The sequence below is a fragment of the Echiichthys vipera genome (genome assembly GCF_963691815.1).
Source record: "Echiichthys vipera genome assembly, chromosome: 18".
Classification (NCBI taxonomy): domain Eukaryota; kingdom Metazoa; phylum Chordata; class Actinopteri; order Perciformes; family Trachinidae; genus Echiichthys; species Echiichthys vipera.
Genome location: NC_139843.1, coordinates 1,229,732 through 1,251,411, shown reverse-complemented (window position 1 = coordinate 1,251,411; position 21,680 = coordinate 1,229,732). Strand labels below are relative to the sequence as shown.

The following is a 21,680-nucleotide window of genomic DNA, read 5'->3' as shown; positions in this document are numbered from 1 at the left end:
CATAGAGACGAACAGAGACAGACAACCATTCACACCTACGGGTGATTTAGAGTCATCAATGAACCCAACACCTGCACGTCTTTGGACTGTGGGAGGAAACCGGAGAACCCGGAGAAAACCCACGCAGACACGGGGACAACATGCAAACTCCACACAGACGGGCCCCAGCAGGGATTCAAACCTGGAACCCTCTCGCTGTGAGGCGACAGTGCTAACCACCACACTACCGTGTCGCCCTGCAACGACTACAAATACACATAAAACATCTAGAAACTGATGCAAAGTGACCACAGAGACGCTAAACCACTACAACAGGGATGCAAAACCCTTCCTGTGGACGGTGGGGGGGGGGGACCTGAGGCACGTCTGTGCCCAGGGGCCGATGGGCCGATGGGCTCCACTCACTTCACACAAGTTCAAACCCGAGTTCACTTCTGGATCTCCCAGCCCACTCTCTAACTCCACTTTAATGTTTCCACAGAAAAACCCTTCAGTCAATAACGTAAACCCACGTTTCTCAGCTCAGCAGCTTCTCACAGCTTCATTTTTCTCCTCCTGAACCCAAAAGTTTCTTCCTTTGTTGTGATTGGAGAGCGTGTTGATCCGGCACCTGAGCCTCCGCAGCGTCTCCGGTCCGTGCGATTAGCCGCAGAGATTCACAGCCGAGTGTTTCGCGGCCCTGATCCCACAGCCGGGGGTGCCGGAGCTTCCTCCTGTGCTGGCGCAGCAGTGTGGAGACGCAGGTCTAACCGAGCGAGACTAATACCTTCACCCTGCCGTTGATCCCCTGCAGCTGCAACACTTCCAGCTCTGCGTGCTGCCAGCTCCCCGCACCGACACAACACTGTCGCTCCCACAGCAGCCGCACACACACCACCTGTGCACGCGGACTTTCTACTGTCATGCACCATTTTATAAGGACACCAGATCTTCTGGACAGGCAGTGAATACCAAACAACCCTCCGCTCTGCACACTGTGCATGCTGTGATAGTCACGTTAAAAATGATCACAATGAGCTGGAAAACAAATAAATACAGACGTGAAACGACCACACAGACGTTAAATGACCCCAAACAAACACAAAGTAACTACAGGTATAGAAAAACTTCACTTATACTGACTTAAACAAACCAAAATGACAACAAATAGACACACAACTACTAAACATAGAAAACAAAACAACTACAGAGACCCAAAACGACTAAAATGGGATGCAAAATGACTGAAAAATGGAACAAAAAAGACCAAAAACAGACGCAAAATGATTAAAACAAACCAAAATCGATGCAAAACTCCTAAATATACAAACAAAACCAGAAAAAAGATGCAGAACTTCCACAAAACAACAACGCAGAGACCTGAAACGACTGAAAAGGGATGCAAAATGACTGAAAAAAGACCAAAAATAGACGCAAAATGATTAAAACAAACCAAAATGACAACAAATCGATGCAAAACTCCTAAACATACATACAAAAAAGATGCAAATGTACTAAAAACAGATGCCAAACTTCCACAAAACAACCACGCAGAGACCTGAAATGCCTAAAAAGGGATGCAAAATAATTGAAAATTGATTGAAACAACCAAAAACATACTTCTGATGACTAAAACAAACCAAAACTATAACAAATATGTGCAAAACTACTAAACATATATGCACAATAACCAGAAAAGATGCAAAATGACTGAAAATAGTAAAAAAAAAGACCAAACACATAAGAAAAATTATTAAAACAAACCAAAATGAGAACGAATCGATGCAAAACTACTAAACATACAAACAAAACAACAAAAAAGATGCAAAACAACCACACAGAAACTTGAAACGACTGAAAAGGGATGCAAAATGACTGAAAACACAAAAAAAACAACCAAGAAACATACTTCTGATGACTAAAACAAACGAAACGATAACAAATATGTGCAAAACTACTACACATACATACACAATAACCAGAATAGATGCAAAATGACTGAAAATAGTAAAAAAAAAGACCAAAAACATAAGAAAAATTATTAAAAACAAACCAAAATGACAACAAATTGATGCAAAACTCCTAAACATACAAAAACAACCACCAAAAAAGATGCAAATGTACTAAAAAAAAGATGCAAAACATCCACAAAACAACCACGCAGAGACCTGAAACGACTGCAAAGGGATGCAAAATGACTGAAAACACAAAAAAAACAACCAAAAAACATACTTCTGATGACTAAAACAAACGAAACGATAACAAATATGTGCAAAACTACTAAACATACATACACAATAACCAGAAAAGAGGCAAAATGACTGTAGATAGATGCAAAACAACCACACAGATACCTGAAACGCCTAAAAAGGGATGCAAAATGACTGAAAATAGACCAAAAGAGCTCAAACACACATCAGAACAGGGTCTAAAATGACTTAAAAACAACTAAATTGACTCAAAAAAGACACAAAATCAATGAAAACAGCAGATTTGTGTGTGTGTGTGTAGTTCAAGGTCAAACAGTCAGTTCAGATGCAAACAGGAAACACGAGGACGCAGTAAATCACAGAGCTCGGGTGTTCAAGAGCGGCCTCTGACAGCTGCGCGTCTCTCCGCAGGAGGACCCGTTCGTGATGGTGGCAGAGAACATCCTGGGGCAGCCGAAGAGATACAAAGGCTTCTCCATCGACGTCCTGGACGCCCTCGCCAAGATCCTGGGCTTCAAATACGAGATCTACCAGGTAGGACCGACGCGCCCGGGTCCAGTTACGCTGGTCGTAACCATGGGAACACACCGTAGTTCATGTCACACTGAGTTATTGAACAGTTTTTGGGTCGGTTGTGGTTTAATTTTCACTGTTTGGAAGAGACTGATGAATAAACAGGGTTCATACGGCTTAAATCAAGTTACGTTCAAGACCTTTTACGACTTTTTTTAACGCCACGGTGAAATCTAAGATCTGGAAACAAAGCCACGCATCGCCATGACGTCATCAATGCGTGTGACGCGTTACGGCGTGATGACGTATAGGCAGCAAGAAGCATTCTCCGAGGCCCAGGTAGTGTGAGTACAAACGGGCCTGGAGGGGGGGACAAGGACCCTAAAGCACGGGGCACGGGACGGAGGCACAGTGGGAGGGCGCCCGTAGCTGCCTACAGGAGCTGGGTCTGTCCAAAATGTGCAGTGCTCAATCTAGTTAGCGTGCACCCAGGACCGATCACGTTCTCACCCCGAAGGAAGCGCACCAGAGTCTCTTTGGGAGGGGACTGAGACCGCCTCAGCTTCCAGGTCTAAGTTAGTCCCCTTCTGGTTGACACCCGAGTACGATCGCTGCAGTCCCACCTGCACAAACGCAGAGTGCACTCAAGTTCCATTCAACGCAACTTAATAAAACCGGTGTTCAAACGCTTTAAGACCTTTGAAAGTTTGATTTAAGACACTTTAATAACTTTTAAGACCTCGTTCTTAGATGAATGAATTTGTTTCCTAAGGATCCGCGGGGACCCTGAATAAAGTTTAGAGAAGATAAACACTTTATCACAGAGCGCACTCACACTGTCCCTCCGCACCGCGACCCGGATTTTAGGGTACTTGTCCCCCCCTCCCTCTCCCCCCCGCGCCCCAGCCCCGTTTGTACTCACACTACCTGGGCCTCGGAGAATGCTTCTTGCTGCCTATACGTCATCACGCCGTAACACGTCACACGCATTGATGACGTCATGGCGATGCGTGGCTTTGTTTCCAGATCTTTCCGTAGACCTCGGAGTTTTTGTGCGTCTTGTCGACTGTTTTTGAATCTTTTCATCGACCAAATCTGCAGTAAACACTCCACCTCCGCATCACACCAACGTGAACCTTTCGCCGCCATTGTTGTTGTTGTTAAATGTCCGCGCATGGTTCCTCCTTCTATTTACATGTCCGAACAGGCGCACGTAAAGCTACCGCCGTAGGGCTCGTGCTCGTGCTCGTACACGTGCGCACGCTCGTGCTCGTACATGTGCAAACGGCTCCGCTAAAGCCCACCTCTTTCAAGCGGGCCGTGGGCTGCCCGCTGGCCGCAGTTGTGCGCGGAGCGGGTGCACTCACACTGCTTAAAGGTTCTAGGCTTTAGCTGAAAAAAAACGGTTTTGGCCGCGGCCAGAAGGACAGTGTGAGTAGGCTCTTAATGTCACGATGGAGGTAGAGGTAGAAAGATATGTTATTCCACCTTCATGGGCAACAGAGCATTAAGTAAAACCTAATATGGTGTCGTCCACATGCATCCGTCTGGAGCAGCTGTGATCATTTGCTCTCCAGAGTTCATACCTGACTGTTATCTGTCGTGTCGCGCGTTGAAGTTTGAGCATTTGGATGAGAAACTACAGCTTTCATTTCATCTCCTTCTGCGTTGTTAACGTTTGTTCCAGGTGGCCGACAGTAAATACGGAGCTCAGCTGCCCAACGGCTCGTGGAACGGCATGATCGGAGACCTCATCAATAAGGTAGAGCTCCACGTTACTCTCCACTCCTTCAGCACAAATCCCGACATAAGTATCTGTGACTGACGAACTTCCTCTCCCTCCTGCAGAGAGCCGACCTCGCCGTGTCGGCCATCACCATCACACCGGAGCGAGAGAACGTGGTCGACTTCAGCAAGCGTTACCTTGACTACAGCGTCGGCATCCTGCTGCGAAAACCCGAAGAGAAGATCAACATCTTCTCTCTGTTCGCGCCCTTCGACCTCGCCGTCTGGGCGTGCATCGCCGCCGCCATCCCTGTGGTCGGAGTGCTGGTCTTCCTGCTCAACAGGCTGCAGGCGCTGCGCTCGTCCGCCGCCCAGAATGCACCGCCGGGCCCGCCGCCCAACGGCGTGGGCTCGGGCTCTCTGCACAGCGCCATCTGGATCGTTTACGGAGCGTTCGTAAATCAAGGTAAGACATAAAAACTTCTTTCTTTTGTACGTGAAAACACAAATGTGTGAGTTAAACAGACTTTAGAGGAGCACAGAAGTGTGTGTGTGATGTCCGATGTGTGTGTGTGTGATGTCCGAAGTGTGTGTGTGTGATGTCTGAAGTGTGTGTGAACAGAGCGGAGAACTCACAGCTCGTTGGTGACGTTTCTATCGTGCCGCCGGCGCAAAACTGGTAAAAAACAAGTGAAGGAGAAGGGAGATTTACACGGAAACACCAACAAAATCAGCAAACAACGACAAGAGACCAGTGCTCAAACTGTGGATTTACTACTTCCTGTTGGTTACGTGATGCAGTGGCGCCCAAAACTACTTTGTCATTGACTTAGATGGAGTCAGAGACTTCTGTAAATCAGTGGAGTAAGTCTAGAAGAGAACTGATTAAATCATTTAATCCACAGTAAAGTTAGCGGAGTGCTAAAGAGGAAGTAGTTGGATCATAGCGCCGATCATCCGCGGATCTTTACACCAGGAATTAGACGCTTTTGTCTCGTCATGCTCCACTGAGCTCGCCTCCTGAGTCCTTCCTGATCTCTGAGCTCCGTTGTATCTTACGAGCAGAATTTGGAGAAGTTTGGGCATCTGGTATCTCCCACACTCTCTTCTTCGTGGGTGTTATGCAGGTGAACTACCGAACACAATAAAGACAGACAAGTACACGTCGCTCTACCGCACCGTTAAAAAGAGAGCTGAGGAAGACAAAGCTCTGGATCTACCCTCAGTCCTGGTTCCTACCCTCACCTGTGGTCATGAAAGCTGGGTCAGGACCCAAAGAACCAGGTCCAGGTCAGGACCCAAAGAACCAGGTCCAGGTCAGGACCCAAAGAACCAGGTCCAGGTCCAAGCGTGTGAACTGTGTTTCCTCAGGAGGGGGTCTGGAGTCTCCCTTAGAGAGAGGGGGAGAAGTTCAGCATCCGTGAGGAACTCGGAGTAGAGCCGCTGCTCCTTTGCGTTGAAAGGAGCCAGTTGAGGTGGTTCAGGATCATCTGGTAAGGATGAACCCTGGGCGCCTCCCTAGGGAGGTGTTCCAGGCACGTCCAGCTGGGAGGAGGCCTCGGGGAAGACCCAGGACCAGGTGGAGAGATTAGATCTCCACACTGGCCTGGGAACGCCTCAGGATCCCCCAGTTAGAGCTAGTTAATGTGGCCCGGGAAAGGGAAGTTTGGGGTCCCCTGCTGGAGCTGCTGCCCCTGAGACCTGATCCAGGATCAGAGGCTGAAGATGAGATGAGATGAATTTGGAGAAGTTTGAGCAGCGACCGAACGGATCAGCGTTGGTTTCTTTTGTGGATTGAAGGGAAACAGAAGAGACTGTTGAGTGTAAACAACATGGAGGCTTCCACGGATGAGATGAGCAGCTATGGAGCAAGACGCTCACTAACTCTTTGTTCTCTGGATCCTTCTGTTGAATATGGACCGGGCTCCTGAAATTGGGCCATTCGCTGCTAGAGGACACTTTAGCACACGTTTATGCTCCTAGAGGAAACTTTAGCACACGTTTATGCTCCTAGAGGACACTTTAACACACGTTTATGCTCCTAGAGGACACTTTAACACACATTTATGCTCCTAGAGGACACTTTAGCACACGTTTATGCTCCTAGAGGACACTTTAACACACGTTTATGCTCCTAGAGGACACTTTAGCACACGTTTATGCTCCTAGAGGACACTTTAGCACACGTTTATGCTCCTAGAGGACACTTTAGCACACGTTTATGCTCCTAGAGGACACTTTAGCACACGTTTTGGCTCCTAGAGGACACTTTAACACACGTTTATGCTCCTAGAGGACACTTGAACACACGTTTTGGCTCCTAGAGGACATTTTAGCACACAATTGGGCTCCTAGAGGACACTTGAACACACGTTTATGCTCCTAGAGGACACTTTAGCACACGTTTATGCTCCTAGAGGACACTTTAGCACACGTTTATGCTCCTAGAGGACACTTTAACACACGTTTATGCTCCTAGAGGACACTTTAACACACGTTTATGCTCCTAGAGGACACTTTAGCACACGTTTTGGCTCCTAGAGGACACCGTATGTTGGTGACAGACGGGTGTAATCAACCTAAATCAAGCCCCTCTGTTTAACGGAGTGGACGCGTGGTTTCCTGATTGCTTTCTGTCCTGTACCTCCCAGTTCACAGGTTTGATTCCTGCAGGGAGTCACTCTGGATCCAAACATCCGAGGAAAGAAATGAGTTTGAAAATGTTCCCACAGTTGAGCAGCTCGGCTGTTTCTCTGAAATCCATCATGAGAAAGGAAGATGATGAGCCCGTAAAGACGGGTTTAGCTTTGATTGTTGGGAGTTTTTAATTCGGAGCTGTTCCACGGATTACACAGCAACAGAGGAGGGAAACAAAGATCACGGGAGGATTTGCAGCATCTGAAATATTTAGCAGAGAAGCAGAAACAAGGGCGTGAAACTTAAAAAGGGCTTAAATGAATTAGATTATAGAGAGCGGCGCTCCAGGAAACGCCGCAGTGAAGTGATGGCGTGGGTTTCTGTGTGTGGGAAGCTTCGTGTAGATCCGTGTGTGTATGAGTTACAGTTACAGTGATGAGTGAAAGCACAGTTTAAGGTGCTTCAGATGAGAACAAATGGACCGTTAGTTCAGAAATGTTAACGTTTCACAGCAACGTTGAAAACTTAATGACCTCCTTGACTCAGCGACTTTCTCTAAACATTAGCTTAAAGTGAAATTCCAGCGTAAAATCATCCCAGGGTCTTTTTCGACACTTGCACTCATCAATTAAGCCATCGAGACCGTTTGTGTATCAACTATTAAGGTAGAAATCCAGGAGAGTCGCTAACAGCCGGACGTGGCTAACAGTAGTTAGCTCGGGGCAGCACGGTGAAGGCATTCAAAGGTCTTTTTTAACCACTAATGCTGCTGAAAATAACAGCAAACCTCTGCAGCAGCAGGAGAAGAGTCCCTACACACACAACAAAGCGTCATCAGCGTAGTTAGTGAAGCCAGAGTTTATTAAAGAGTGTTTTAAAGACTTACCTACTGGCCCCTGCACCAGCTCCTCTCATAGTAAAGTCCATTACAGTGGAAGGAGCCCATTGCTGCTTTGTTGTGTGTGTAGGGACTCTTCTCATGCTGCTGCAGAGGTTTGCTGTTATTTTCAGCAGCATTAGTGGGCGGCAGGGAACCGGAGGGTTGCTGGTTCGAGTCCCTGTGTGGACCATGAATGGAGCGTGGACTGGTGGCTGAAGAGGTGTCATTTAGTCTCCTGGGCACTGCCGAGGTGCTGTTGAGTAAGGCACCGAACCCACTGGCAGCCCCCTCGCTCTGACATCTTTCCATTAATTACATGTATATAGGTCCTGTTTGTGCATGTTTGTGTGTAACCTGAATAATAGTAGAGTGAATTTCCCCATTGCGGGACAAATAAAGGAATTCTTCTTCTTCTTAAAAAAGACCTTTGAATGCCTTCACCGTGCTGCCCCGAGCTAACCACTGTTAGCCACGTCCGCTGTTAGCATCACTCCTGGATTTCTACTCCATGGTTACTGATGGTTAAAGTGCAGGAAAAGACTAATCTGTGCCGGAATTACACTCCAACATGTGAAAGTCTCTGCTGTTTAATTAAGTTTCTCTTATTTTATCGTATCTTCATTCAAACTGGACAGATACTAAATAAAACTCACCAAACTCTACAGTGCTCAAACTATCACCAACTCTGGTTTGGTCCAAATTAATCCACAGAGGAACACGTGAAAGTGTGCGGACTCTAACTGAGCCAAAATAAAACGTGACTAATCGCCACAACTGCAGCCGAGGATTTACTGAGCATGTGCGGTTAGCCAATATTTTCAACCCCACCTTTCTCTAAAGTGAACACATCTGTCCCATCTGGGGCAAACGTTGGGGCGGCGGTAGCTCAGTCCATAGGTGACTTGGCTGGGAACCGGGGGGTTGCTGGTTCCAGTCCCTGTGTGGACCATGAATGGAGCGTGGACTGGTGGCTGGAGAGGTGCCAGTTCATCTCCTGGGCACTGCAGAGGTGCTGTTGAGCAAGGCAAGGCACCGAACCCCCAACTGCTCGGGGCGCTGGTCACTGGCAGCCCCTCACTCTGACATCTCTCCACTAGTTGCATGTATATAGGTCCTGTGTGTGTGTGTGTGTGTGTGTGTGTGTGTGTGTGTGTGTGTGTGTGTGTGTGTGTGTGTGTGTGTGTGTGTGTGTGTGTGTGTGTGTGTGTGTGTGTGTGTGTGTGTGTGTGTGTGTGTGTGTGTGTGTGTGTGTGTGTGTGTGTGTGTGTGTGTGTGTGTGTGTGTGTGTGTGTGTGTGTGTGTGTGTGTGTGTGTGTGTGTGAAATGAAAAAAATAGAGTGAAAATTGAATTTCCCCATTGGGAACAAATAAAGGAATTCTTCTAAAATAAAATCTGAAACCTCAAACAGCTTTTGAGAGACTGAAGACAAAAGACGTCCTCTCTCTCTCTGCTAAACATCTTCACGTCGTCAAAACGCCACCCAAAATGTCCCTTCCTGTTTAAAACTACGACAACAAAATGCTGGAAAAACCTTGTGAAAAATCATGAAAGGTGAAACTGTTTGTGATGGTTAATGGAAAATGTGCTCTGTGTCCAAAACCGTCCTCTCCTTTGTAAAGATAAATGTCCTCTGAAGGCCTAACGCTGCACTCGGTCCTCACAAGGACAGGTAAACATGCACAAGTGGATCCACACACTCCAACATCAACACACACACACACACACACACCCACAGACACACACACTTTCCCAGCAGAGCCACCCACCCAGTTGTATCTCTCATGGTCTGGCAGGTTGCCTGGGAAACCTTTTAGGCCTAACGGGTTGTGATTAGATGCAGCCGTGCGGCCGCTCTGCTCACTGAGATAAAGCCTGAATCAGGCGGCGGTCGGACTCCAGAGACCTGTGGGACGCAGCCAGTTCAGCGTCCCCAGCATCTCCTCTGACTGCACAGTCACACACCGAGTGCTCACACGCTGGACACGGTGGTTATCAACCCGATAAGTCACCCCAGAGATCCTCCATTTGGACACGAGCACGGTCACATAAGAGTCTTACAGTTAGCATGCCAGCTAATCTGAGAGTTAGTATGACACTTAGCCTGAGAGTTAGCATGACACTTAGCCTGAGAGTTAGCTAGACACTAGCCGGAGAGTTTGCATGACACTAACCTGAGAGTTAGCATGACAGTTAGCATGAGAGTTAGTCAAAAAGTAACCTAAAGGGTCTTCACATGATCAGCTTTTTGCGCTGGGCTCACTTTTGAGGTTAGGCGCAGAGACCCAGTTAACGGCTAAATCAGCCTTAGCATTGAAACAACCGTTAGCTTGTAGAATGCCTATGGAAATTGCTCAGTGTCTCACACAATAAAGCCTACATCATCTTTGCTAGCTCGCTAGCTAACAGCCTGTGACCACATACATAGAGTTTTTAGCCAACATCTTTTTTTTGTCACAGCGACTGTTGCTGCTTTTATCACCCTACGGCTTAGCTTTGTTAGCTTGTTGTTAGCTTGTTGTTGGCTTGTTGGTGGCTTGTTGTTGGCCTGTTGTTGGCTTGTTGTTAGCTTGTCGTTGGCTTGTTGTTGGCTTGTAGTTAGCTTGTCGTTGGCTTGTCGTTGGCTTGTTATTGGCTTGTAGTTAGCTTGTTGTTGGCCTGTTGTTGGCTTGTTGTTAGCTTGTCGTTGGCTTGTTGTTGGCTTGTCGTTGACTTGTTGTTGGCTTATTGTTAGCTTGTTGTTGGCTTGTTGTTGGCTTGTTGTTGGCTTGTTGTTAGCTTGTGAAGCCACCTAGCTAACATTAATGTCATATAAACAAAACCTAAAGCCTGCGCTTTGTGGCGCTGCGATGAAGCGCTCCCCAACACCCTGCCAGTGCCTTTCTTCCAGAAAAAGATGCTAGGTCGACAATAAGACTCTTTTTATCAACTGAGAAGAGAAAGAACGAGCGAGACCCGTTGCTTGTGTGATCAACACCCCAGTGAAATGTGTGTGATTTTGGGTGAATGGTCTTTCTAATGATGTGTTTTCACAGAATTTATACTTCACCAGTTTCACGGTGAACTGCAGCTTTCTTTACTTGCAAAAAATCTTTGAAATTGACATTGTGTGTGTGTGCGTGCATGTGTGTGTGTGTGTGTGTGTGTGTGTGTGTGTGTGTGTGTGTGTGTGTGTGTGTGTGTGTGTGTGTGTGTGTGTGTGTGTGTGTGTGTGTGTGTGTGTGTGTGTGTGTGTGTGTGTGTGTGTGTGTGTGTGTGTGTGTGTGTGTGTGTAGGTGGTGACGGTATGATCGGCTCGGTGGCTCTGAGGATCGTCATGGGCAGCTGGTGGCTCTTCACGCTCATCGTGTGTTCGTCGTACACCGCCAACCTGGCAGCATACCTCACCGTGTCACGCATGGACCACGCTATACGGTAAGGTTCACACACACACACACACACACACACACACACACACACACACACACACACACACACACACAGTATGACTGAGCTCATCCTGATATTAACAGTTTACCGTGTGGCTGCAGCTGCGAGGGATGTAAACAAATAATCATAAATTATTCAGATGCGAGCAGATGATACTCTCTGCACACGAGCAGACTCTAAATCGTTGCAGTGACTCTTTGCTACAGACATCACATCCTATCAGAGTCAGACTGTAACAGCTGAGCATCAATAATGTTTTACATTTTATATTATAGGATACGAAATACATTTGTATGTGCACTGTAAACTGGACCTCACTGTTACCCTGACTGTTAGCATGACTGTTAGCATGACAGTTAGCCTGACTGTTGAAGTTGAGTTTATGTGAAAACAGGGACAGTGCACATTAATAACATTACTGTAAAAGAGGCTATTTTTCATCTGTCGTCCCCAGACAGACATTAAAGTCGCCCTAAAAACAGAATATAGAAACAATCTCATCTCATCTCATCTTCATCCGCTTATCCGGGTTCGGGTCTCGGGGGCAGCCGCTTTAGCAGGGGACCCCAAACTTCCCTTTCCCGGGCCACATTAACCAGCTCTAACTGGGGGATCCTGAGGCGTTCCCAGGCCAGTGTGGAGATCTAATCTCTCCACCTGGTCCTGGGTCTTCCCCGAGGCCTCCTCCCAGCTGGACGTGCCTGGAACACCTCCCTAGGGAGGCGCCCAGGGTTCATCCTTACCAGATGATCCTGAACCACCTCAACTGGCTCCTTTCAACGCAAAGGAGCAGCGGCTCTACTCCGATTATAGAAACAATTAGATTAAAATTACAAAGTTACAAACTTACAGCCAGGGCGATCTACAAAACATGCACAGCAGTTAACAAACATGACAAAATAGCATCAATGTAGAAAACATCATTCAAGACGCAGACACATCACAGCACAGCACGCAGAGCGGACGCACAAACACAGAACGCAGACAACACAATAACAACAAGACCACAATTAGACAGCACGCAGTGTGTCTGTGACTGTCTGTGTGTGTCTTTTTGTGTCTTTTTGTGGTCTTTGTGTGTCTGTGTGTGTCTGTGTGTGTCACCACAGCACGCAGAGCAGACCCACATATACAGAACGCATGCAACACAATAACAACAAGACCACAATTAGACAGCACGCAGTAAAAAGAGAAGATGGCATGGCAGCTAGCATGAATGTTAGCATTACACCTGAGAGTTAGCATTACACTCAGCCTGGCAGAAAAGTAAGCATGACTGTAAAGGGTCCTTCACGTGATCGGCTTTTTGCGCTGGGCTCACTTTTGAGGTTGGGCGCAGAGACCCAGTTAACGGCTAAATCAGCGTTAGCATTGAAAACAAACCGTTAGCTCGTAAACTGCCTCTTCACAGACCTGCTGTGATGCTGATAAACCTCCATCTTTACGTTTTCTTCAGAGATCATGAAACGACTTTAATGTAACGTTAAATAGTTTGTGAAACTCAAACACACAAACAATACGTTTTTCCCTCCATGTTTCTCACCGTGGCAGTTAGCATGACTGTTAGCATGACAGTTAGCATGGCAGTTAGCCTGACTGTTAGCCTGACTGTTAGCCTGAGTGTTAGCCTGATCGGAAGTTTCCCCTTTGTGGGACTAATAAAGGAAAGTCTTATCTTACTGTGAGTGTTAATAAGCCTTACTGTTCTCAGCTTGACGCTTGTTTGCAGAAGCAGACCTTTAAAAACCTGAAGGAGACGTAAGTTCGTTCTGATCCGTTTGGTGTCTGAGGCTCTGCAGAGTCCGACAGAGTAAAGTTAATGGTGTAGAGGTTCTTAAAGACTTCCCACAGTAATGGACAATAAAAAGTTTGTGAAACTCAAACACACAAACAAAAAGTTTTTCCTCCATCTTTCTAACCGTGGCCATGGCAGTTAGCATGACAGTTAGCCTGAGTGTTAGCATGGCAGTTAGCCTGATCAGAAATGTCCCCTTTGTGGGACTTATAAAGGAAAGTCTTATCTTATTGTGAGTGTTAATGAGCCTTACAGTTCTAGTTTGACGCTTGTTTGCAGAAGCAGACTTTTAAAAACCCGAGTTCAACTGAAGGAGACGTGATTTTGTTCCAAAGTCTCTGGAGGAAGTTCGTTGAGTCTCTCCGTTCTGATCCGTTTGGTCTCGGAGGCTCTGCAGAGTCCGACAGAGTAAAGTTTATGGCGTGGAGGTTCTTAAAGACTCCCCACAGTGTGCAGCTGCTCCGCGACGATGAGGTGCTTTTTATTATTAATCCCTGTGGAGGAATCCGGTCGCTGCTGATTCAGCAGTTTGTTCAGAGGTAAACAACAACTCATAAGCAAATCGGGGGCGTGTTCACGGGAATCTGGTGCACACGCACTGACGAGCACGAGAGGGAACTCCGTGGTAGAGGGGGGAGGAGCATGAGGGTTGTAAACATTCAAAATCTGGCTGATTCCCCCCTTATCATAAACCAGATTATAGCCGACCTTTAACAGATAGACTGTAATATTCCGGTGGATGATGACGAGGATAAAATAGAGGAAGAGGACGGCTCTGACCCCTCAGATAGCCGCGGGCAGAGGGTGAATTCATTTTCAGGTGAATATTCGGTCTCAATGTGCAAAGACCTCGAGCCTGTCAGTGGAGAACGTGTCTGTATTCAGTCCACACGCCGTTAATCTCTCCTCAGGAGTTTCTCACACCTTCATTCTTCCCTTAAAGAGGAAATCACCTCAAGAGAAACGCTCCCGATCCTGTGTGATTTAACAATCCCACACGCGGAGCTGTGAAGTAGAGGGAGTAGAGCTGAAGGAGTTCTACATTTACAGAGAGAAAGAGCTCTCACCTGGAGTATAAAGAAATGACACCACAGGTTCTGAGTTCAGGTGTTTAATATGTGTGAAAACTCTCCGTCTCCGATCTTTAACGCTCCCGGTGTAAGTGTGGAGCACGCAGGCGTTACCTCTGCGTCTGTGGGAGAGCTCTGCAGACGCTGCGGACAGAGACAGGGAAGTTTTCAACAGTGGTCAAAAAGTTAAAACTTCATACGTTCGGCTTTTCTCAGGAATAAAAACATACAAATTAGGAGAAAGTAGGAGTTACTGGATATTACACGGTGTTCCCAGATACTCAATACTCAAACACTAATGTGGATTAATCCGTCAGGGAAAATAATCCCCCAAAAGTTTGCTTGAGAGCAGCATCTGATGATTTTGGGGCGCAGCAGCTCCAGCAGGGGACCCCAAACTTCCCTTTCCCGGGACACATTAACCAGCTCTAACTGGGGGATCCTGAGGCGTTCCCAGGCCAGCGTGGAGATCTAATCTCTCCACCTGGTCCTGGGTCTTCCCCGAGGCCTCCTCCCAGCTGGACGTGCCTGGAACCCCAAGTGAAGGAGTTCAAGGACCTCTGGATCTTGTTCACGAGTGAGGGAACGATGGAGCGTGAGTTTGGCCGGAGAATCGGAGCAGCGGGGGCGGAGCTGCAGTCGCTCTACCGCACCGTTGTGATGAAGAGAGAGCTGAGGAAGACAAAGCTCTGGATCTACCCTCAGTCCTGGTTCCTACCCTCACCTGTGGTCCTGAAAGCTGGGTCAGGACCCAAAGAACCAGGTCCAGGTCAGGACCCAAAGAACCAGGTCCAGGTCAGGACCCAAAGAACCAGGTCCAGGTCAGGACCCAAAGAACCAGGTCCAGGTCAGGACCCAAAGAACCAGGTCCAGGTCCAAGCGTGTGAAATGTGTTTCCTCAGGAGGGGGTCTGGAGTCTCCCTTAGAGAGAGGGGGAGAAGTTCAGCATCCGTGAGGAACTCGGAGTAGAGCCGCTGCTCCTTTGCGTTGAAAGGAGCCAGTTGAGGTGGTTCAGGATCATCTGGTCTGGATGAACCCTGGGCGCCTCCCTAGGGAGGTGTTCCAGGCACGTCCAGCTGGGAGGAGGCCTCGGGGAAGACCCAGGACCAGGTGGAGAGATTAGATCTCCACCCTGGCCTGGGAACGCCTCAGGATCCCCCAGTTAGAGCTGGTTAATGTGGCCCAGGAAAGGGAAGTTTGGGGTCCCCTGCTGGAGCTGGATATAACTTTGTGTTCTCAAACACTAACTATGAAACTCAAAGGCGGATTAATCTGTCACTGAAAATAGTCCCCTTGGTTGTGATTGGTCCCTCCCGTCGTCTGCAGCGTCGAGAACATTTTAAAGTAAAGAGTTAAAGACGGCGTCCGTCCTCTTCCACCCGGAGCTTCGCTCTGACTCCGATGACCTCGTTGAGACGAGAATAAACATCCAATCAGCAGCTTCCATCGCAGCGAACCTGCTGAACCTGAGTCAGACTGTAATTTAATGTTCCAGACACACGGCGGTAAACACCGGCCTCCTGGTGTGACTCGTGTTTTACCGGGTAAAAAAAGCTGTGAGTTCATAAAGTAACAACCTGGAAAACAAAAAACGAGTCTGTCTGGGAACAGTTTGCATGAGTGAACACTTGTTTTTAAAGAGTGTCACGGTTTTAAATCGGCTGAAATGAGCTTTCAGTCTAAATGACTGTAATCAAAAGCAGTGTCCTCCCCGTGTTCGGTGTGTTGTTCGTCTTGTTTCTCCCTGATGGATGCATCATCTCTGTGTTTCCTGTAAATCTTAATTGTTAAAATATGAAAATGATGTAAATGTAAATTAAATTTGTCTCATTTAGACATTAAAATAAGCGCTGATGATAGATTGTGATGGAATTCGCAACGAGACAAAACACGTTCAGATCGTTGTTGGTCAACGTTACAGCGTCTTCTCTGGACTCGAACCGGCGGATGTCGTCTCCAGAGACCCAGTCAAGTCTGCAGCAGCTGGTTTTAGAACGAAACACACGTCACCTGATTCAGCAGAGAATCAGCTCGTACCACAGTCAGCGGGTCCAGAGGCTAGAGAATAAACGAGGAGAGGGAGCGCCGTTAATCGAGAACAAAGCAGTGAATCAGTGTGGGTGTGCGTGCGTGTTTGTGCACATGCATGGGTGTGTGCGTTCGTACGTCTGCGTGTATGTGCACATGCATGCTTGTGTGCGTTTGTGCGTCTGCGTGTGTGTGTGTGTGCGTGACTGTGCGTGCTTGCGTGTGTGTGTGCGTGCGTCTGTGTGTGTGTATGTACGTGTATGTGAGTGTGCATGTGCGTGCGTGCGTTTGTGCGCCCACTTTCGTGCGTCTCGATGCTTCTGAAACTCTCGTGTTTCCTCTTTTTCTCGCTCAGTTAAATTAAAAACAACGTCGTTCGATCCAAACAACAGCAACATGAAAAACACTCGTCTGCAGGGAGGAGTAGAAAGAGGCGGGAGCACGGAGCACGGAGGACGTGGCGCGGAGAATAAAAACACTTTAAAATTAAACCGTAAAAGATCTGAAATGTTCTGATTCATGACTCAGACACAGCCGCAGCACGCGGACAGAAATGAGTGCAGAAGAAGAGAAAAGGTCGTTAAAAAAAAAGAAATATGGAGAAATCAAAGCGACTTCACTCTACTACAGGCAGTGACCTTCAAACACAAGGCATTGTGGGTAGAAGAGGCCTGTGGGAGGACGTGAACAGAGTTTATTTGTCTAAAAAGCTTCTTTTGCAGATTTCATCAGAGGATTAATAATCATCCAGAGCCGTGCTGATGTCAGCGTAATTATCAATCTAAATGTGCAGTACTCATTTAAAGCAGTATTTAATATTTATATATATATATTATACTAATGAAGTTGTTCTAATTCATGTTCCGTGGCTTCATTTTGCACACAACTCGTCCATGTAAATATTTATACTTTGGTCGAGGATTTAAAAGAAGAAGAAATGGAAAAAACGAATGAATTAATATTAAAAAGGTGGATTTTCTGAGGTTGTGTCCTTCAAAATAAAGGTGCCGTGTGTGTGTGTGTGTGTGTGTGTGTGTGTGTGTGTGTGTGTGTGTGTGTGTGTGTGTGTGTGTGTGTGTGTGTGTGTGTGTGTGTGTGTGTGTGTGTGTGTGTGTGTGTGTGTGTGTGTGTGTGTGTGTGTGTGTGTGTGTGTGTGTGTGTGTGTGTGTGTGTGTGTGTGTGTGTGTGTGTGTGTGTGTGTGTGTGTGTGTGTGTGTGTGTGTGTGTGTGTGTGCGTGTGTGTGTGTGTGTGTGTGTGTGTGTGTGTGTGTACCTGGAGCTCGTCTGCAGCAGATGAATGTGACCGTCAGCGTTTGTTCACGTTTCCAAAGAGACAGAAATCTGAATGAAATGAATCAAACTAATATTTATTTAACACGCGAGCGCGGATGAAAGGTGACGGTGCTGAGAGACGCACACGCGGGATTATAATCCAGACGGCCACGTGCTTCACAATCCAATTAGACTCCATCTCTCACCTCCACCAGTGCCGCAATCATCTGATGAAAGCTGCAGCGTTCACACACACACACACACACACACACGCTCACACACACACACACACACACACACACACCACAACACCACAACACCACACACACGACAACAGCCCACACACGACAACATGGATGTGACGCATTCACTGAATTTTACAGAAACAAACACGACATGTTTTATATGATCTGTGTGTGCAGAAAGATGCAAAATGAATAAAAATAGATGCAAAATGACTAAAAACAGAAGCAAAGTGAAGTTTGACTGTCGTCTAATCATCAAAAATAAAAAGTAACACAAAGTTCCACGTGTGTTAAAAACAGTTTTAGTAAAATCCTCTTAAAGCACAGAAGTCAGAAATAAACTGTTGTTTAATAAAGAAGCGTTTTGTTTTGTGTCGTCTCCAAACTTTTAATGTTTCAGATCGATCGTTTATTCATCTTCACTCGTGTTTAACAGGAAATCCATATCCTGCTGTTTGTTGTGATGAGAGTCTGAACACTTTGTTTTCTCAACACTTTGTTTTCTTCTGTATTAAAATGAGAGCGGCTCCGTGTCGCTGCACACGCGTCAGCCGTCGCCTCCTGTTCCTGAGACATAACAGACTAAAGATGACTGAACATGGACTCAAAATGAGTTTAATGGATGCAAAATGTCTCAAAATAGATGCAAAATAACTAAAAATTGATTAAAAATGACTTGAAAAAGAGTGAAAGTGACTAAGACTGGATCTCCTCACTCATCTCTGGTCCTGTCGTGTCCTCCAGGACTTGGCAGAGATGATTATGTTTTCAGACGATTTACAAAATCATAACAGCTTCAGATAATAAACACAAAACAGCTTCAGATGGGATTGTTTTGGTTTTGGACAAACGAAAGACATCGGTCCCACACATGGACGACTTTACATGTTCGTCTTTAAAGACTCAGTGAAGTTTTGACCTGAGAAGACTGTGTTCCTGACTTTTCTCCTCCTGTGAGAACAAAACCTGCTCTAACGTCGTCACCGTGACTTCGTCTCCACTGTAATCTCTGAAGTCCTGAGACTTAAAACGGACTAAAGACGACTAAACATGGACTCAAGATGAGTTTAATGGATGCAAAATGTTTCAAAATAGATGCAAAATGACTGAAAATAGATGCAAAATGACTGAAAATAGACGTAAAATTACTAATAATAGACGAAAAATGACTAAAAATAGATTGAAAAAGACTAAAAATAGATTGAAAAAGACTAAAAATAGATGCAAACTGATTTGAAATTGATGCAGAATGACGAAAAAAGAGTGATAATGATTAAGACAGGATCTCCTCACCCCTTGTCTCCGGTCCTGTCGTCTCCTCCAGGTCGTTCCAGGACTTGGCGCGGCAGATGGACGTGGACTACGGCACGGTGAGGGACTCGGCCGTCTTCGACTACCTCAGGAACAAAGGCACCAACCCTCTGGAGCAGGACAGCACCTACGCCGAGCTGTGGAGGACCATCAGCAAGAACCACGGCCTGGACCACTCCGTGTCCAGCCCGTCTGAGGGCATACGCAAGGTGTGTGTGTGTGTGTGTGTGTGTCTGTCTGTCTGTCTGTCTGTCTGTCTGTCTGTCTGTCTGTCTGTCTGTCTGTCTGTCTGTCTGTCTGTCTGTCTGTCTGTGTGTGTGTGTGTGTGTGTGTGTGTGTGTGTGTGTGTGTGTGTGTGTGTGTGTGTGTGTGTGTGTGTGTGTGTGTGTGTGTGTGTGTGTGTGTGTGTGTGTGTGTGTGTGTGTGTGTGTGTGTGTGTGTGTGTGTGTGTGTGTGTGTGTGTGTGTGTGTGTGTGTGTGTGTGTGTGTCAACAAACCAAACAAACATGGACGTCATCAAGATCAATGATGTTCGTCTCCTCCATCAACAAGTTTGCTGCTCACTGAGAGGATTTCTCATCTCAAGTCAACAGGGAGACATTACACACACACACACACACACACACACACGCACACACACACACACACACACAAACACCTCCTGTTTCATTCACAGCAGGCAAACATACACAGACACTCCTCTGTTTATCCATTACCTAATTGCACAATACAGTAATTAGTGTGTGTGTGTGTGTGTGTGTGTGTGTGTGTGTGCGCGCGTGCGTGTCTGTGTGTATGTGCGTGTGTGTGTGTGTGTGTATTATGCTCGTAGATCTTCCAAAAAGCCGTTGACAAATTAGCGTCGGAGACAAATCGGCTCTCAGTGCATCCATTATTCATCAATTTTCACGCTAACTCCCTCACTGTTATAGTTTTTTTGACGTATTCTCGCTGCTGTAACCCCCCCCCCCCACACACACACACACACACACACACACACACACACACACAGTTAAAGCGACTCAGGCTGCACCAAAGTCACGTTTCTGCTTCATCACATCAACAGAATCACACACTTTTTGACTGACGTGTGTGAATCAGTGAAGACATTTGACTCATGTTCATTCATTCATTCATCTTCAGCCTCTTGTCCCAGCTGTCATCGGGCGTGAGGCGGGGTCCACCCTGGACAGGACGCCAGTCTATCACAGGACACATAGAGACGAACAGAGACAGACAACCATTCACACCTACGGGTGATTTAGAGTCATCAATGAACCCAACACCTGCACGTCTTTGGACTGTGGGAGGAAACCGGAGAACCCGGAGAAAACCCACGCAGACACCGGGACAACATGACTCTCTGTTCGTCTCTTGTCCTGCGACCCTCACGCCCGATGTCAGCTGGGATCGGCTCCAGCCCCCCAAAGAGGCCCAACTCCTGCTGCAGGAAACCTCCAACAGACCACGACACTGAAGTTCACTTTATTTGAGTCTGATGGAAACTTGATGTTCAGCGACTGAACCCAAAGTGTGTGAAGAAGTCAGTTCAGTTTAGAGGAGGAAGAGTCCGATTCCAGATCTAAACCCCATAGAGAAGCTCTGGGAAACCCTCAGTGACAGAGTAACGTGTCACCACTGCAGTTAGTGAAGTGTGTTATGGCGTCTTTCTCAGAGCTCAAGGTGTTTTACAGAGTCCAGGTTCATTCACACAGACGCACACATGGTGGTAAAGTCCGTCACAGCTGCCCTGGGGCAGACTGACGGGCGCGTGGCAGCTAATCAGCGCCTACGACCCCTTAGACCACCTCCTCAAGGTGGGTGAAGTGTCTCGCCCAAGGACACAACGACCATGACACAAGTGGCCACAGTGTCAGAGAGCGAGTCAGAGCGGACGCAGATCAAAGCAGAGCAGAGTGAGACACTAGTGATGTCCTGTGGGCGCAGATGTGCTGAAGTCACACAAGGAAAGGGCGTCTCCGCTGCCTAATTCTGATCTTGTGTGTAATAAGTGTCCTCAGACGGCCTCTCGCTGAGGGGTGTGTGTGTGTGTGTGTGTGTGTGTGTGTGTGTGTGTGCGAGCTGCTCTCCTTTGATTCACCACAAACCTTTCCCTCCCCCCCGCTGGACGCCGCCCAGCTCTCAGCGTCCCAGCGTGCCGTCACACAGCTCATAGCGTCCGTGCACGGCTCCGCAGACTTCACCTGTGGGGGGGAGAGGAGCGTCCTCAGACGATGAGAGGCGAACAAGCGGAGAGCAGCAGAGCATCAAAGAGACGTGACGCGGCGCTGATTAGGTCGGAACAGCGAGACCGAAGCGTCCCTGTTACTGTACAAGCAGGGCGGAGCGGGCGCCGTGTACACTCACTCTGCTCCTGCGTGTGCGTGTGTGTGTGTGTGTGTGTGTGTGTGGATGCAATTAGCAGTGACAGCGAGCAGGTGGAAGTGAAGCAGATGCTGCAGCTCTGCTCTGCTCCTGTTGTCTCCTCCTCATCAGCTGCTGCACTGCAACACCACGGCCCCACGGTCACGTCGAGGTCACGGCGGTTTATTTCATCAGCTGATTTATTCTGTCCGCGCGTGTTTCAG

The 21,680-nt window shown here is 47.3% G+C and overlaps 1 protein-coding gene across 1 annotated transcript in view; it reads left to right on the top strand.

Annotated features, from left to right (window-relative positions):
• LOC310961353 (glutamate receptor ionotropic, delta-1-like) overlaps nucleotides 1-21,680 on the top strand; it is a gene marked incomplete at both ends in the record, with an annotated part of 570,081 nt that overhangs the window by 522,175 nt on the left and 26,226 nt on the right. Inside the window, 5 exons of the mRNA XM_083933383.1 lie at nucleotides 2,601-2,723; nucleotides 4,390-4,464; nucleotides 4,551-4,893; nucleotides 11,218-11,356; nucleotides 19,106-19,301. Coding sequence (XP_083789509.1) covers nucleotides 2,601-2,723; nucleotides 4,390-4,464; nucleotides 4,551-4,893; nucleotides 11,218-11,356; nucleotides 19,106-19,301 — 876 coding nt within the window. The remainder of the gene's footprint in view (nucleotides 1-2,600; nucleotides 2,724-4,389; nucleotides 4,465-4,550; nucleotides 4,894-11,217; nucleotides 11,357-19,105; nucleotides 19,302-21,680) is intronic.